The sequence below is a fragment of the Epinephelus fuscoguttatus genome, linkage group LG20 (genome assembly GCF_011397635.1).
Source record: "Epinephelus fuscoguttatus linkage group LG20, E.fuscoguttatus.final_Chr_v1".
Classification (NCBI taxonomy): Eukaryota; Metazoa; Chordata; class Actinopteri; order Perciformes; family Serranidae; genus Epinephelus; species Epinephelus fuscoguttatus.
In genome coordinates, this window is record NC_064771.1 from 8,229,457 (window position 1) to 8,248,152 (window position 18,696).

At 40.7% G+C, this 18,696-nt stretch overlaps 1 protein-coding gene across 1 annotated transcript in view; it reads right to left on the reverse strand.

The window, feature by feature from the left end:
• dnah9 (dynein, axonemal, heavy chain 9) overlaps nucleotides 1-17,551 on the reverse strand; it is a 209,517-nt gene extending 191,966 nt beyond the window's left edge. The window contains exons 1-11 of the mRNA XM_049562910.1: nucleotides 17,172-17,551; nucleotides 13,289-13,485; nucleotides 13,043-13,201; nucleotides 11,113-11,243; nucleotides 10,025-10,236; nucleotides 3,599-3,832; nucleotides 3,262-3,429; nucleotides 2,676-2,792; nucleotides 2,331-2,481; nucleotides 740-854; nucleotides 475-543 (exon numbers count right to left, since the gene is read on the reverse strand). Coding sequence (XP_049418867.1) covers nucleotides 475-543; nucleotides 740-854; nucleotides 2,331-2,481; nucleotides 2,676-2,792; nucleotides 3,262-3,429; nucleotides 3,599-3,832; nucleotides 10,025-10,236; nucleotides 11,113-11,243; nucleotides 13,043-13,201; nucleotides 13,289-13,485; nucleotides 17,172-17,507 — 1,889 coding nt within the window. The 5' untranslated portion in view covers nucleotides 17,508-17,551. The remainder of the gene's footprint in view (nucleotides 1-474; nucleotides 544-739; nucleotides 855-2,330; nucleotides 2,482-2,675; nucleotides 2,793-3,261; nucleotides 3,430-3,598; nucleotides 3,833-10,024; nucleotides 10,237-11,112; nucleotides 11,244-13,042; nucleotides 13,202-13,288; nucleotides 13,486-17,171) is intronic.
• Nucleotides 17,552-18,696: the final 1,145 nt, after the last annotated feature.

The window sequence follows — 18,696 nt, forward strand, 5'->3', positions numbered from 1 at the left end:
CCCCTCCAATGTGATGCTTTATCTTGCAGGTTTTGATGCTGGATGTAGTCTAAAAGGCCATTTCTCACTTGGCATCAGTGAGCAGCGACAGAGCATATGGGATTATGGGAGTCCTATGAAATAATCTACAGAGCAGCGCCACAGTAATGAGAACATAAATCATGCCTGGAGCTCCATGTCTACATGCTATTCCACAGGGGCTGCTTCATAAATGTTATACACTCAACTGACAAAATCACAACTGTTCAGTTTAAAAACAGCACTGGTATAAAATTACAGGGGAAAAAATGTCAGAGACGGAGCTACTATCTGATTCATGTTGGCTTTTATGATATTTACAGTCCAATAAGAAGGCATTCTATTCTGTCACTGTCTTTTCTATTTTATCTTTCTCTCTGCTCTTTTTATTCAGCAACACATACATCAAGCATGATGACATATAGTGTAACACACTGAGATAAGATCCACACACACCTGTCCAGCAGTTGCATCATCTCCTCATACTTCTGGATGACCCTGGCTCCCTCTGCGGACTCCAGGCACCTGCAGAGAAGATGGGATTTTACAACCCATGCAAAGGTTATATTCAACATCATTCCAGTGGCCAGTATTCCAGCAAATCATTTTTTTGTGTGGCCTTTATAACAACATTAATTTACACTGAAACCGCTGGAAATGCATGGCCACACCAAAATTCATTTTTTTATCTGCTGTGTTTGAGACAAGAGGGGGGACTCACGGGTAGGAAAGGTGTCTGAATTTGGAGAAGGGGGTCTGGATGCGCTGCTGTAGCTCCTGAGCCCATCTCAGCCCACCAGCTACAGCTGGCATGTTCTTATTCACTGGAGTCCAACCTGAGCAGGTTAAGAATCATTACTCACTGTTAGACACATACTTACCACAAAGTCAGTGAAAGACGGAAGTTTGGTGGAGCTATGCTGAGAATTACGTTTATCAGGAGATGAATGAAGGATAATGGTAAATGATCCAGTCCTTGAGATAAAACAAAAAGTTCAGGACAGCACGGGATATCTCTATCGAGTCTAATTACCCGCCCATAAAATCCTGACATGAGGTCTAATTACATACATAAGTGAAAACATCTGAGTGGGCAGAAAATAAGTGTTGAGCACTCTTCATAAAAGGTGGACCTTCTGGACCTTCATCAAGAATGTTCAGTGTTGAGCACTCTTGACGAAGGTCCAAAAGGACCAAAACATAACTAATAAATTGTGAAGCTGAGCAAGAGCAGTGTGCGGTATTTTCTGTTCAAAGACTCAAGTGATATTTTTCAATGCACCTGCATCTGCGAATATCTCTCTTTAAACAAGAAGGCTGAGGCTGAAATCTCAGGCCCTGTCTACATGTATATAGATATTTGTTTAAACTGATTTTTTCCTTTATGTTTTGGCCTATTATCTTCACGCAAACATGATTTTTGAAAATGCCTTCTTAAGTGCAGAATTTTAAAACAGTTACTTTGTACCCATGTGGACATGTAAAATGGAGTCTTTGGGAAACGATTATGTCTCCTTAGTTCATGCATGTCCATTATTGCTATGTGTAATGAAAATGGACCAGAAACAATGATGGCAGACTATCACAGATTTTTTTTTTTTAAACGGAGGGGAAAGATAGCTGTTCTCAAAAATATCCTTATACATGTAGACAGGGCCTCATACACAGGTGTCTCAAAACCTGAACACCTGAACAAACAAAACCAAAAATATTTGCATCAGTACAGATCATCTATTTTTAATGAGTACCATTATCATCTGAGTAAAATGTGTCAATATCTGTACTCGTGATGATGGAAAATCTTCACTTGGATTAGTGTGTTCACCTCTCACTCTTGTGATCAAAAATGATCTGAAGCTCAGTCCTGACACCATTCTGTGAGTAGTTTTTAAATGAATAAACATGGCAAATTCTGATCAACCCAGACCAATTTCAGGTTCAAAATAAGAAGTTCTGATTAGACCACACACCTTCCCAGATCATACCCCGCCCACTTTCAGATTAAACATCACCCATCTCTTGTATAAATGTGGATACAGATAATTTAGTAAGTTGAACAGATACAAATACAGATAATGTTGTACTCACTCATCCCTCGGTTTAACCACACTGAACAGTAAATTAATCCCAGAAATTCGCAGTCTTAACCTGAACATTACTATTTTCATCTTCATACCTAACCTCAGCAATCAAAAGGTAGATTTCAGCCTCAATCTGGTTTGACCTCCTGATCACACTCTGCTCACTCGTACATCTCTGTGAAGTGACTAAATTGAGTATTGTGTAAAACGCAGGTATTTTTTGGCTCTCACCCTGCTCCTCTGCAGTTTGGATGTGTTTGTTGTAAAGACGTTTACAGCCGTCCAGCTCTTTGTCAAACATGGAGACGAGGAAGGGGTATCTGTCCAGAGCGTCTGTGGCCACTAAGGGGCGCTCCAGCAAGCTACCAAACATATCCACAACCTGCAGACATCAGATAAGTGAAAGCACTTTCAGTGACTGTGTGAATGTGTGTGTGTGTGTGTGTGTGTGTGTGTGTGTGTGTGTGTGTGTGTGTGTGTGTGTGTTTTTGTGATTGTGTATGACTGTGTGTGTGTGTGTGTGTGTGTGTGTGTGTGTGTGTGTGTGTGTGACACAGGGAGATTAAGTTTTCAGACCTTGAAGGCATGCTCAAGTCCAGAGGCGTCCTCAAAGGCCTGGCAGAAGATGGCTCCTAGTCGTCGGTCTGTGTCATCCACCTTAAGTTTGAACTCCCTCGCGTCTTCTTCATATTCCTGCAGGGCAGATAGCTCAGCTAGACCGACAGCCAAAAAACCACACAGCAGTGCGCGCTAACGCAGAGCCAGCACAGCAAATTCTTTTTCACATCTCACTGACTCAAAGTCATCCAGCAGGGAGCAGTGACTGGGTCTCACAAGCAAAGTAAATTGCTTTTCTTGCTATAACTCAGGAACATCTTGCTTATGCAACTAGATGGCACTGAAAAAAACACATCATTTCATTTGGGCAGAGATACAGTTTGCTCCACAAACGCTGAAGTGACCAGAATGTGGTGGTGTTTGCCAGCCTGAAAAAAAGAGCATGTACTGAGAAGTATTCAGCCTGTGGCCTGTGTCTTGTATTTCATGGAACCTTTGTGAAAATAAAATGACCTTCAAAGTCGCTTTATAAAATTACAGCCAATTTTCCCAGCAGGCAAGTGAACAAAACTGTCATGCACCCTGTGATCCTAATACTTCATACCCTGTTGTCGAGGTCCAAGCAGTCATAAGGCTTGTCTGTGAACAATTTGTACATGTCCGCAAACTCTTGGTGGAGCAACTGGACCTGCTGGCTGAGCGCTCGGCCTCGGACGCCTCCAATTTCCAATTTCTCAAGCTTCAGCAGGTCCACAGCTGTAAACAGGATGTCCTATTGGGAAAAAGGAAATGGGAAACTAAGGGCAATCAAGCTAAACTACAGTATCACTGTCAAGACAGGTCTAATTTTCACAAAAGGCAAGTTTAAGCCAAAAATTTATTTATAAAATTTCTCAATTATTCGCCACCTTCTGAGTAATGAAAAATGTTTCCATACTCACTTTAATGGTCCTGACTCTGTCGATAAAACGGTCAAGTCTGGAAAAGACCAACAGTGGGGAAAAGTCCCAAGGCCTCACAAAGCTCCCATTCTTCTGGTACTGGCTTAGATTGGCCCTCCGGTCCTCGTAGGTGCTCCTGAAGAGCTGCAGAATCTCCAGGCTCGTCTGCACCTTCAGGAGACTCTCTGAAATCTCTCCTTTCAGAACCTCTTCTGGGACTATATAAACCTGGGCCTGGTATCAGAAAGCAGTAACAGGTTAGTTGTTGCTACAGATTAATTTAGTAATCCCCATTTCAAGAAAGCATTAGCATTTTCATTTAAAAGTATGTATCTGTCCTGGGGCACCACAGCCTTGATGGGGTTTTTTTAGACAGCAAGCGGTTACTGCTGCATCTGCCACCCACTGGCATCAAGATTCTATATTTTGGTTGGGCAGCAAGAGACTATAACTTGTTTTACAATGCAGCTTTTAGCTGCATCCACTCATAACAACTTGTACTAGGGGTGACCCTGAATAGTCGATGATTCGGTGATTCAATTCGGAGAAGTCTGATTTGACTGCCAGTCTCTCCGTCGAATCGTCACAAAATGTGGTCATGAAACAAGACCGTACCATTCTGACTATATGGGGGTGCTCACTGCTGCTGAACATCTTGATTTGACATAGAATGTATTTGTTTTCTAGTAATTCATGATATAGCCTATTTTGATACAAACATCAGCCTAATTTCTGTTAATAAAAAAGTGAAAATGACGTGCGCGTTTAATCAGTAGGCATAATCATTACTAAGCATGAATAAATCACCCAGTCGCTCGATCCAAATAAGCTGAGGTGAGTGAGTGCGCTGCAGGACCATCAGAGCAGCATCGACGCCTACGGTGACTTACAGTGGGTGCGGTTTGAAGGATTGTTTGTTTACCTGAAGTTTCTTGAAACGAATTTCACCGCTCATTGTTTTGTTGATAGACTATGATTTTTTTAATTTTTTATTATCACTAGTCTGTCTGACCGGGGGGGGGGGGGGGGCAATCCGGCAGTGGGGATTTCAGCACTACAGACAGTGTGCGTAAAAAGACTTGACAATCATCTCCTTTTAAATGTGTTTGCTGCTAGCAAAATTATACATAATAAATGAAGACAGTGACATATTTTCAATTAAAAACAATGAGCTCAACGTTCATTTCAACCTCTCGTAGTACAACGAATTTCAGAATTGTGCAAGTGCGGCCAGAGAGTGGGCGGCAGTGTTTGATGCAGGAAATTCGATATGGACTTGAAAATCAGTTTCGGAGTGGGGGTGGTTCGGAATGGAGGGCTGTCCCTGGCTGGGCAGCACGTCTGCGCTTATCTAGAGCATCATACCTTGATGAAGTGAAACAAATAAAGATAAAATGATAACCCTTTTACTTTTATTATTATTATCTTACTATGCCAACTGAAGAATTAAATTTGTTTATTTGGGTGTTTTAGCACTTTTCTCTGGAGCGGAAACTGATGCAAATGAGCTCATTAACCAATGAGAGGGAAAACAACATGATTCGACGATTAGTTGGCTAAAAGAAAAATCTGTCAAATCAGATTCGACTATGAAAATTCTTAGTCGGGGACACCCCTAACTTACCCTGCAGCTATAGTGTAGATGACCTGGCTTAAACTCTTATTGTGTAATATGTGGGGTGGGTGACAAGATATGGATTGTTGTCATCCTGACATGACTTTAGCTAAAAGATCTGACACAATTCTGGCTAAACTGGGATATGTGAGGAGAATCAATTGTTCTCTGAGCTGGGTGTCTGAATGGAAAGAAATAACACTTGGAACATATCTGCAGTACCTACAATGCTTTTTTGTCACAATGCTTGTTTGTCATACACTATAAATTGTCATAATGAACCAAGTCTTTGGCTTTTTTTTGTGAGTAAACCCTCAAATGTACAACCCTATGTCTGAGCCTCTCTTATTTAAGTCTTGTTTATGCTACAATACAGCCAAAAAGAGCTGCTTCTTTATTTATTTATCTTCTACATGGATCATCAACTGGTGTGGATGCTATCTTCCTGCCCAGGACAAGTACCCAGCTTTAGCCTCAGTTTTTAGTATGATATCATGTGTGACACTATCAGTTAGCCATTCTGAAGTCCTGTCCCTTTTTGCTTTGTGCTCCAATAACAGTGGAGCAAACTTCTGCAAAACCTCAGTCAACTTTTGCCTGACTTGAATTGACTTAAAAGATGTGGCTGCAGGCAACTTGTAGAAGCAACTGTCATCACATCTTAAGTTAGCTAATGTTAGCAAAATGCTAGCTAACTAACTAGTCAACATAAAGCTACATCAAAAGGAGTTACCCTAATATCAGATCATCAGTGTCAGCCAGATTGGACGTTCTCCTTATTTCTGTGACATGTTAAAGAGATCTGGAACGCAAAATAGGTTGGTTGCTGACATATTTTTATTTATGACACGAATTATCATTAGCCAAAAAGATTGAGGCTAATATTCCTTTGTTTGTATTATCTGTGTAAGGCTACTTGCTGCCCAGGAGTAACTTTTGGTGTTGTTTGGATATGCACTTCCATTGCATACTGTAGTCCTTCTAGTCAGCTTCTTGAGGCTTCACTGCCTGACGCCCAAACACTATCTAATAAACACTGCAGCACAGAAAACCAGCATCGCCATGTCTCTTTTGGTCAAGCTTGTCAAACCTTGCAACAGTAACTAAGGGAGGCAGGACTTGGGATCTGTCAATTGCATTTTTAAGACTTGTTTACATTATTCTCTTTTCAAAGCAAGGACAATGAATCTGGCATTTTCATCCAACTCACAGAGTAAGAGTTAATTAGCTAGCAAGTGACAGTCACCAGCTAAGAACCCAAAATATAAAAAATTCTATTGTATTCTATAAATCTGCATATGTGTCGTTCACAAACAAAAAGACTGACAGCTGTAGCAACAGGGCAGGGCTTAGCAAGCAGTCATTTCAGGGAACTCAGATCACCATAAAATTCTGCCTACATCATTTTCCTTGGTGTGGATTCTGTGGTTGCCTCAGTCATATAACAAGCTGCAGCAGCAATCTGAAAGGAGTTCATCAAACTCAGACCACAGCAGCAAACAGTTGTGTGCATTAAAGAAAGCAGTAGTCATCTGTCGTATTTGTTCACCAAAACCATAGAAGCAAGACACTTTTTGGCTTTCTTGCAAAGAGTTAAATGAGAACATGGATACCACTCACTCGAGTTTGGAGATGATGAGCTTAGCTTAGCATAAAAACTAGGGGCAGGAGGAAACAACTAACCTCACTCTCCTCAAAGTTGAAAAATACCCCTGCCAAACCTTTAAAAGGGACAGTCCACCCCAAAATACATATTTTTTGTCTTATCTGTAGTTTTATTTATCAATCTAGATGGTTTTGGTGCGAGTTGACGAGTGTTGGAGATATCCTCTGTACACATCTGGCATCTCTCCAATGTAATGGAACTAGACAGCACTTGGCTTGTGGTGCTCAAAGCTGGAAAAAATACATTTTAAAAGCTCAACAGCAATGTCTCCTTCCAGAAATCATGACCTGGGGCCTGTATCACAAAGCAGGATTAATGTCTTAGCGAGGTAACTTAAGGGTTAACCCTGGGTTTTCGGTCTCACAAAGCCGGTTCAGTTCTTATCGGGGTAGACCACCATGGTAACTTACTCTGAACGGCTATCCTGCTCCGGAGCAGGGTAAGTTCAGGGTTGAATCTGATCCTGCAAAAAGCACCACCCACTGGCCAATCAGCTGTTCGGAAAAAATTGACTCCACTGACAGAAATGCAGCCCAGTCATGACCGCAAGTTTAATTAATTTGATTCATTTTGATCAGTTTGGTGTTGATATGATTTAATTGTGATGTCAGCTTTAAGCTTTATTGTAGCATATATAACATTATGACAAAGAAGACCAATTTATCAGACGCAATGATGTTAGACGATAATTGTAATACACACAATTCATCTGCGCAGCATTGATTTCATGGGATTCAAGGGTGTGATCAGTGTCAGATGTACAGGCACAGGTACTGTAGCTACTTGAACCAGTGATGAGTAATTTAACCTACACATCATTTTATTTGCTACCTTGTTTTGTCTTGATTTTTCCCTCTCTCCTCCTCTATTTCTTTTTTCTTGACCTGTTTTTTTTTCTTCTCTATCATTTCATTGATGTTTTGACAGGGGAATTTCTTTGATAAGCTTTTAGTGGCTTCTGACCTCTCCATTACTTTTCTTTTTTTAATCTTGTAAATTTTATACTGTCTGTTTTTAACATTATGTGCAAATAAACTAATCTAAACTAAAACTAAACATTATTCATCCCGTTATGCGTTGCCACGCATGTTTCCTCCTCCTGCAGCTGCCACGGTGTTGGCCTTTTCTGTAATGTTGCTTTTCTCCTCCTCATATTTTAGTAGAATTAATCTCTGATTCCTCACGAGAAATACTTTCTTTTTCCTCACACACGGCGCTCTGTGAGGACGCTCAGTGACGCTCAGTGACGCCGCGCTTCTCTCATGATTGTGATTGGTCCACTGCGTGCGTGTTCACGGTTCTTGATAAAGCAACCCTGGGTTGAGTTACCAAGTTGATATCCAGCGTCGTGATACCGATTATCCTGATTGCCATTGTTAGGGTTAGTCAACCCAGGATAGGTCTGGGTAACCCAGGAAAGGTTGATCTCGCTTTGTGATACAGGCCCTTGGTTACTCAAGATAATCCACAGACCTTGTTGTGAGGAGTTTCATGTAGGAACTATATTCTTTCTGCCTAACACCAGCCAATCGTTTCACTGCACAGAAGGAAGCGTGCATCTACTGCTAGCTCACCTAGCACCACTGAGCTAGCTAATATTACAGCTAGTGTTGCACGGTATACCGGTACTAAAATAGTACCGCGGTACTAGAGTATTCCAAACGGTACTTTACTGCGTTCGGAAAATACCGGTACTTTGAAACTGATTCAATTCATTAATTTAGTTACTTTATTTTACTCATTTATGCACACAAACGCCTTTCTTGTTCCTATTGGAGCACAGATTGCGCAAGTGGTGTGTATGACAACACCTGTATCAACATTCACAGCTGGCGCACGTGAAAAAAGACAAGAGAAAGTCTGCCTCGCAAAGGGAGACAGCACGAGACAACACAAACTTGGTGAAACATTTGAGTTACCAAACTGTAATATCCGTACCGAGGTACTTACCGGATCATGATTTCTTTGGTACCGTTACACCCCTACTATTTATTGTTCTAAAGGTTTGCATCCAAAAGGACTTTTCCTTGGGAAAAGTACCAAAGACTATCGAAAAGTATCGAAATTCATATTGGTATTGGTACCGAAACAAAGATTTTGGTATTGTGACAACACTAATTACAGCTCAGCCAAGGAGGACACCATCAATGTTTACATCTAGCACTGTCAAGAACATGCGAATTCGATCATGAGTAGATGCACGCTTCCTTCCTTGCGTATTGATAAGTAGCACAAAGGGTAAGATGAAAAATATGTAAGTATTTTTTGTATTTTGAGGTGAACTGTCCCTGTACAAAATAGTGCTGAAAGTGCAGATCCATGACAGTCCCTTAAAGTTCACAAATGAACAGGTTATATTTTGTTTGTTTAATTGGATTACCTGGAGTGTGTGCCTGAACTGTCTCCTACCTCTAGTTTTATTTGAACTTAACGGAAAGAGACCTGATCTTGAGACCCTGTGTTTTTATCACAAGTATTTCAGTTAAGACCGTACTTACATGGTGAATGTTCCTTGAGAGGGGATATATTGCAAACATTAAAAACTGACACACAGCAAACCCAGGCAGGATGGTATTCCAGGTAGGATCACCAGTTGGTCTCTGGAGCTCTGGGCAAAATAAATTAGGATTGCGGTGTGGAGTCTGCTATGTGCACTGTGGGTACTGAAGCGCCACAGGATACATACACATCCCAAAAAGAGAGAAAAGCTCTGGGGAGGGTTGTGAATACGGGCCCGCAGCTGAATTTTGCCCTGGGCCCACCTAGTGAGTTAATCCGACCCTGGTGGGACAGAATTTCTGGTACACTATACAATTCTGGCAGCAAAAACAAAGGTTTGTTTCCAAAACACTGAACACAAGGGAAGAAGGTAGAATAAAGAAACAGTGAAAGCCTTCATAGCTGAGAAGAATAAGGAAAGTTCCACCCACAGACAGTAGAACTTCATCAACAGAAAATTCAAGAAAAGAAAATCTCAGTACCACCCACCCACTCTGTGCTGACAGGGGATCTCTGACAGTTCAGAAACACCACAACAATGATTCCTTAGCAACAAAGATGTTACCATAAAAATAATACTGAAAAAGAAAGAAGCTCTTAGGATTGACACAGAGATTGACAACACAGAGACAAGAGTGCCGTTGACCTGTTGTATGAGGAGGTTGGCGGTCTCCTGCAGCAGAACAATGAGGCGTGCTGGGGTGTTGTAGTATCTGGAGTTGGCCCACACCAGGCACACTGTGTGCATCAAAGGGCCGATCTGACTCCTAACATCAGGAAACTCTGCGTTCTCCATGTCCTCAAACAGGCGCTGCAGGGGCCTCAGGTAGGTGCAGATGTCCTTTGCCTCCTCCAAGGCTGGTAAGTGTAGATGTGATCACAGTCAGTTCAACCACATATACTACATGTGAAAAAGTAAATGGTGATAAAAGAGTTCCTACACATATTACATTTCAAAATGTCACTTATTCAGACTACTTCTTTGTGGAATTTTCAGACCAAATTTGAAATCTCAGTACAAACAGATGTTTATTATGGAAGTAAATGGATGTGAAATCCAATTGTTGACATGTACCGGTATGATACATTCTGACTATGTATGCTATTATGTTGCCAAATAATTGACAGAAAATTGTAGCTAGGCACTGTAGCTTAACATACTGAATAAATCATTTATTGTTCCCCCCATATTTTGTTTCTCGTTAATAAACAACTACCAAAAATGAGGTGGAAAAAAAAGGTAAATTATTTCATTTTCAAGGCATCTGGACAACCTTGTTTATTTATTGTGTCCATGGAAACAATGAATTCAGACATACAGGTAATGTTTCCTTGCACTGACAAAACAGTACATTTTTGTGATAATAACAAATAATAACATCACTACATAGCTCATAAATGTTAAGACAAACTTTGCCTGCCTGCTCCAAACACCATGAAAACACTCTGCATGTACGCTCAATTAATTTTTAGAAATTCTGAATTTTATATTTAGAAAACAGAACAGGGGCACTGGTCTGGAAAAAAAATCCTTCCAAACTCTCTTTTTTTCCCACACTTATCCAGACCTCAAAATGACTAAATCAAGTTTCATACTTTTTCAAACTGCGTAAGAACCCTGTGATAAATTATTGTAAATCATGTATAAGCCCGTCAACCTAACAACTGCTGCACCTTGGAAAGCAAGCCCTCATTTCAGTTCCCTCTTGTCAGGTGTACAGACTGTGTCATTACCTGCAAGGACATCTTGCTGCATATTAGTAAAAGCAGGGGAATAGCTGCTCTCCACAGCCTCCAACAGCACTGCCATCTTATTCACCTTTGAGGATTTTAACTGCGAGTGGATGCATTCCAGGTCTGCATATCTTCAAAGAGGAAAACAAAGTTTGCTATTACATTTCACCACTAGTTTGTGTTACACCGGCTACTTTTAAGTAAATTTCTAAATTTGTGAGTAAAGAGTCAGCACGTTGAATCTGCATTGGTGACAATGCACAAGAAGAGAAATGTAAGTGAAGAAAGTAAACAAACAGCTAAAGGCAAGAGGGAGTGAGACCAAACAAACTTGTTACATAAGGCAAGATTATTTTTCTTTAGCCACTGAGCTTTAGCAGAGACATTCCATGATGGTTTGTGTTATTATTCACTGGCGCATGGTAAATATGAGTTGTTCTTTCAACACTGGATTGTGTTAATGTTGCTAGCTGGCTAACTAGCATCGAGACGGTCTTCCAGTTTAACTTTGTGAATGAACATAACAGACTACCACTGCTGGTGTGGAGAGTTACTGGCAGAGCCATCTAGACATTTTTATTTTACTATTAGTAAAGGTCTGATTGGTTTACTCTGGAAAATCAAATACTTTTTTCTGTCAGGTCAAGTTTATTATTACGGAGATCATTCAGTTTTGCTTTTTACATTCTTAATTTCACAGTGTTTGCACAGGTGGAATTATTAAGTGCATGACGCATTCCCATATAGGACAGGACCTCTCAAATCATTATAGTAATTAACAAAGAGAGGGATATCAGAACTTTTTTAGATCTGTACATTGGTGGCCCTATTACATAATTTATTCAATTTAGTACTGAGTTCAAACTTCCAACTTTAACTTTTATTTTATTTTTTTTATATTGTCAAGTCAGACACTACATTAAGGAAAAGTGCCCACACTTTGAGATTGCACCACATCCTTTTTATTCTGTTCTGTTCTGTTCCACTTTTCTTTGTGTTGTAGTAGTATTTGTATTTTTGTAAAAGTTTATAACAAATTACGGTTACAAGATGTGACAACAAAAACACTTTATGGTACCAGAAATTACTGTGGTCACATATGTCATCATTTCGTAGAGTCTTCAGAGTTTAGAAAATCATGAAATCATATAGATTTTGTTAAGACACACAGCATATTCTGAGTGGCATTTATAAACTATTTGGGGTATTATCATGTTGTGGAACTTCTTGCTTTTAAGAAATTAACTTTTTCTCCCTGCCTCTCACATCGGGGGCTATTCAAAGAGCCAGTTCACCCAAATTAATACTACAATTACTTTTTTTAGTTTTTGTCCAGGTTTGTGGGTTAGTACACAATTGACTCTAATTTGTGATGCTCACAGCACTTTATAGGAGCATTTAAAATTAAACATCTCTTTTCAGAATCTGTGCCAAATACAATGGAGATGAATAGATAAAATAATTAACCATTTACAATTTTCAAGGGGATATTTTCTACTGAAGAAACAGAGAGTATGAAAATGTTCACGGTGAGATGACAGACTGAAATCTGTATCTGCATTGTACTGGGAGAACTCTCTGGTTGTAATTCAGTTAGTGGATGCAGTCTATAACTGCATATGCTGAAGTTGTAAACAGATGGAGAACAAACAAGTTCTTATCAAACAAAAAAGTAGAGGCTATTGGTCTCATGAGATATAATTCTGCTATGTAAAGAAATAAAACACTGGGGTCCATATTACATTTTTCACTTGATAGCACAGGTGTTCTGGATCTCAAATAATTAGTAGCACCAGTTAAAACTTCTGAAACAATTCAACTTTCACATCCTATAGGGACGTGTTATTTCCACACAATCACAGCTCTGGAACAAGTGCTTCTCAGAAGTTGCCAGTGGATATTCAGTGTCTGTATTAACAGAGGTGCTGACCTGTTCTTCCAGAAGAGCAGCTCTGTGTGTGGAGTGGGGTTTTTGCCCTCCAGCAGAGCCTCAGAGGAGTCTTTCTTCAGGACGGCGCGGATCTGATGGCTCCACTCAATCACTGCTGACTCCAAGGAGTGGATGATACTCTTATCCACAATTTCCCCCCTGTGAGGTTTCACAAAGAAACCATTTACTTCAGACGTGGGACAACTGATGCATTGACATGAACCTTTATGTCTCGTGTTTGTTTACCTTTTGTCCGTCTCCAGGGCAGCTTGCTCTACTCTCTCGGAGCCTGCAGGGAGAGGCAGCAGCGTTTTGCCTTGGACTTGGCCTGACACCACAAACACATTGGTCTTGAGGGAGTGGACGTGGCGTAAGACGTCCTGACACACAACCTTGGGCCATTCAATTTGGTTTTTGCTGTTAGACAGCAGTGGGGCCACAACCTAGAGGAGCATAAGGAAATCTAAGTTTTCTCAACATGGAAAAATGTTTATTTTGGAGTAGAAGTTTGATGCATAGTGGTAAAAACGTATTTACATCTGTTACGTCAGTGAAAGTAGTCATGGTCAAGTTTTGTGTTCTTGGTCTACTTTGAGTAAGTATCAAAAGTATCAGTACCATTGTGCAACAGAATGAGCCATGTCAGTGTTATGTTACATATTATTAGTAGTAAAAGAGGGAGGATGGCTGCACTGATGGATTACTGAATGGGCCTATTCTGGGCTAGCCTTGCGTCACCAGGCTCTTCACGTACGGCTAAGAGCCTGGTTTCCATTCACTCTGAATTTTGTCTGGATTCTGGTTCCAGTCTAGAGAGCAGATCCGGAATTCACCAAATTCACCAAAGTAAAAGTGTTCACCAAAGTAAAACTTTAAATTCTGGATTTTTACAATAAAAGAAAAAGGTTAACTTAATGGCTTGGGGCTTTTCTTGTAAATTATATTCTTTAAATTAAAAAGTTTCGCCGCATTTTTATTAGCTTGGTGCTTTATTTTGAGGGAAAGGTGTATCCATCGAATTCCGGATCCTGTCTCTCTTGCCCTGGTTCCGGTTCCTTACCAAACCGGCCACTAAACGGCCCCAGACTAATTCTGGGCACAACTCCAGAGGCCCAAAGTGTAAGGGCCCCCCCTGGCATTCACCAGCAAAATGTCACTCAAATTACCTCATACCGACCAGGAAGACACTCAAAATGACCACAGAAAGATGCAAATTAACTACAAAGAGACACAAAATTACCTCAAAGAAACACAAAATGTTTACAAAGAGACACAATACCACCACAACGGCTGCCTGGCTTGATAAGGTGTACAGTAATACATTTGTTAGCAAATTAAGTTTCTGTTTGTGAGTGCTTGTGTAGTTTCTAAAAAAAAAAAAAAAGAGGAATTATAAACAAAATAAGACAGCTCAATACAAACTGTTAAACTCAAACAGGTTGGCTGGCTTAATTTACCACTATGCATAGTGCTGCCACAATGTGGAACCTTGAGACCAAAATGGCGCCAGCTACGCATATTAAATCATCCTACAAAAAAGAAACGGCTCCACAGGTGGAAGCTAATTGCTCTGAAGTGGGCCTAATTAGCATTACCAGCAGTAACATTAGCCGACATAAAAAGACACCAAGAATGGTCTTTGAAGGGGATGAACAAACATTAAATGATATTAACAGGTGACTTAAAGTACTTACAGCTCAATGGACGTACACAACAGTCAAAAACAAAGACAGCCACACCCGTTTTGGAAACAATTGGCTACACTAATGGAAGTTTCCAGAAAGTTCTCCTGCGGTCCTTGCCTCTGCGCTAACTACGCTGAGGAGACGGGTCGTACCAATCTAAAGAGGGCGGGCGGGGGGGGGGGGGGGGCTAGTCCAAGTAGAGCTGGGCTATATGGAGAAAATCAAATATCAGGATATTTTTTACCAAATATCTCGATATCAACAATGCGACTATACTGGTTGACTACTGATGCTTTCACAAAATATTTACACAATGAGATTTTTGATAAATAATCATCAATAATGTGGATATGATGAGTGGTTAAAGACACACAATGATAAGATAGAACAGTACTGGTATTTTCAGAAAATTACATCACATACACGCAGCCATTAAAACCAGGAAAAAAACATTTATGATATTGATACCCAAAATCAGAGACGATATCTAGTCACATATCAGGATATGAATATAATATTGTTATATTGCCCAGCCCTAAGTCCAAATAGTGCTGCCCTTTTTAACAATTGGATTAATTGATGTTGTAGCTGGCTGAAGTGGCACTGAGCTTGACTATTGTTTAATCTGTAACATCACAATTTTAAAAAAATCATCATGCTTCTGTATGCAAAACCTTCATGTTTTCACAGCAACAGTAGCTGTCTGATAAATACAATCAGGCTGGATTGTGAACAGGAAATGTAAGCAACTGCACCGGGGCCCCAGACCCTCAGGGGGCCCGAAGGCTCCAGATCACTGTGTGGTAATGAGTTTGCGATCATGTAATTATTTGCAAATGTGCTTAATAGGCCTACTTTATGCACCACCTAATGTCGGGGGCCTTGAGGCAATCCACCCATCTTTTAAAAGGGCCCTAATTAAGAATCTAGTTTTCAAGCTTTTATTATTTTAGTAGTCCATATATTGTGCTAATGTAACCTGGTTTTCTTTCCACGTTCATCTTACTCAGCTATGTTGTGTAACTGACCTTTAGATACCATACTAAATAATATATCTTTAGTTCACTACATTATTTTTAATTACTCTAATAGCTCTTATTTATTTTTCATGGGAAGCACTTTTATAACACAATATGGCGACAGAGGACAACAGCGAGAGTTACAGTTGCAGGTGTAATGAGTGCAACAGTAGTACAGTCTGATATGAACCGAATAAGTCTGAAGTTGTGTTTTATCCCAGGCTGTGATTGTGTTGATGAAAGATTACTGGAAGACACACTGTATCCAGGTTATTACCTGTCCAGAGTGACTGGAGAATGTCAACCATTAAGAAAGAATGGTTACACTTAGATGGTGCATTTCATTAGATACATTTGTGCTTGACCCCTCTCAAAAATAATAATAATAATACAATTGTTCAAAGTTATTAAAACGTACCAATCGAGTTACTGAAAACCAGTGAAAGAGGTATCTTTAGTCAAGGGTGTTAAAGGCACAAAAGGGTTTGTCAGTCTCAAGTTTATTGTTTTCAGTGTAGACATGCGGCAGGTGCAGATAAACAGAGTTCAACTTTTGGAACGCAGCAACACTGCAAGTCATGTGATGGGGAACAACCAATCACAGCTGGCAGATATCTTTCCCTTCTTCCATTAATATCAGTCTGTGGGAAATGTAAAGAGGAAGTTGATCATTTCAATGCAGGGCTACACAGAGCTTTACACCTTTGCCATGGACAATACTTTTGGTCTAGTATACATTTACAAAACGCCTGAAAGGAGATCAGCTCTGCACTCAGGATTTCAAGGAAGTAGGCTGTGATATAGTGCCGGTTATGGTCGCTTAGAAACCTCAGGTGCAACTTTAATGTCACCTAAATAAAATATATATGGATAGGCCTATACAAAAGTATGATCAGCCAAATATATTTAAGGTATCACCTGTGAAAGTTGTGTTTATGAAGAATGGCCCCTTTTAAAGTGTTATATTACTGCACACTTGACACTTTTGTTTTAAAAGTCTTATCTCTTATCTGGTCAGAATGAAGCTCATTTGCTTGCTTGTAGCTACATCTGTAAAATAAATGTAAATATTTCCCTCTAGTGAAGTGGAAATTTAAATCACCTACCTTCCACCACTCCCACAGACTGTTTGCAAATTAGACACTGATGCAGACAAAGTGTTGGGGTGAGGGGGTTGCAGAAATGAAGTGGACTACAAGCATAAGGAATGTAAAATAGTTAAGTTACTTAAAAGTTAAATACGATTTATGAGTACAGTGAGTGAATGTATTCTGTTACGTTACAGTTAGCCTAGTGAGTGACAAAGTTTAGGCCTAAAAGTCCACACTCACAGCTGAGCAGCTTCACTGTGGCTGAGAGACAAACTTGAGCCCCCTCTCCATGCATCTAACAATAATTAACAGCTCTGCTCTGCTGCTTGCTTACCTCCTCAACTAGAGCAGAAAAGTGATCCAGTGGAGCGTAAGACAAGTCCCCGTAGACCAGGTTGTCCTGCATGGACTCTGGACGTAGCGCTGTCCTGCTTTGCTTCACAAAGTACACCGCCTTGCTCTTACAGCCGGCTGTGAAGCCTGCGGCGGGCTGCAGCAACCCGGCTGCGCTCACAGACACCACCAGAGTCCTCCGCTCGGCGCTGTCCAAAAACTCTTGCAGCACCTGCCTGTTGTCCTCGCTGGACACGCACTTCTGCCATTTGTCTTGTTTCAGTTTGAAAGTCCTCAGCACATAGTCTCCTATAAAGTCCAGTCTTGGGTCCTCCATGTCCGCGGGTCGCACTGCTGCCGTCAATCCCGGAGAGTGTGTGAACTGATTGTGTCTCGGCCTCCATAGTAACGCAGTGTTTGCATTAATCAGGCCGTCGCTTAGGGGACGCGAGCGACCTGGGGCTGACCCAGGACCGGGACATGCCTCTGTCTGTCCACCTGCTGACTGATACCCATTGTTCCCCTGCAGCCTTTTGTTTGACTTTCACTGGGAAGTTATTGTCGAAGTGTGGCCACTAGAAGCTATTAGTTAAGGTGATTTAAAACCATTATGTTCCAATCACAGCCCCTGCATCTTCATTCTGTTCATGTCTTCAAATATATTTCATCAGGGCCGTAATCACCTATTTAACGCTGGGGGGACCATTTTCAATCAACACCTGACTGACCTGGGGGGAATTCCCCCAAGAGATATTTGTAGAAACCTTACAGCTTAAATTGGCATTTTAGAGAATTTGGGGGGAACTAAAGTTTGGTGACTGAGTGTCATTTCAGCGTATGATTAAGGGTGCACAGGAAAAGTGCACAGAGTATGACATTTGTATGACTTTTCTGTGGCATACTATAGCCTACTATAACTACGTTGGTTCTCCAGCAACATAAGCATTCACTTACTTGACTCTGTATCAGCATCCGTTGATAAACCAAGACAGCCCACTTTAGATTAATCTCCTGTATCTGTGTCACATGGTTTCACCACTGCCCTGCCCAATAAAGAGACTAGTGGCGGCCCTGAGTCAATTCATTCCAATGGGAAAAGTAAACCTGAGTACAGATTCTGACTGTTTCCTTCACCCCATAGTCACTGATGTAAATATTGTATCCATTTTTCACGAGCCCTAACCCATCTAGACATTGAAATGGCTTTTTCCAGACAGACGAATCAGCAGGAAATTAACTTTGTTCGAGACCTGTCTCTGTTTTAGCATCATACGCTCGCGAGATCTGGTGACAACTGACATGCTCTTACACTAGGTTAATATGAGATGTTAAGCTAGCAGATAAAAATGAGTGGCAAAATAAGGAATGGACATTAAATTTGTACTGTATATAGTGTTGTATTGTTCTGAATCTGATTTTATCCATCCACACGTTTACTACACTTCCAAACAAGTTAGATGATTTGGCAGAGAGATGACTACGCCCACTAAGGAGACAGGAAGTGTATACTGTTTCGTGCCATTGGC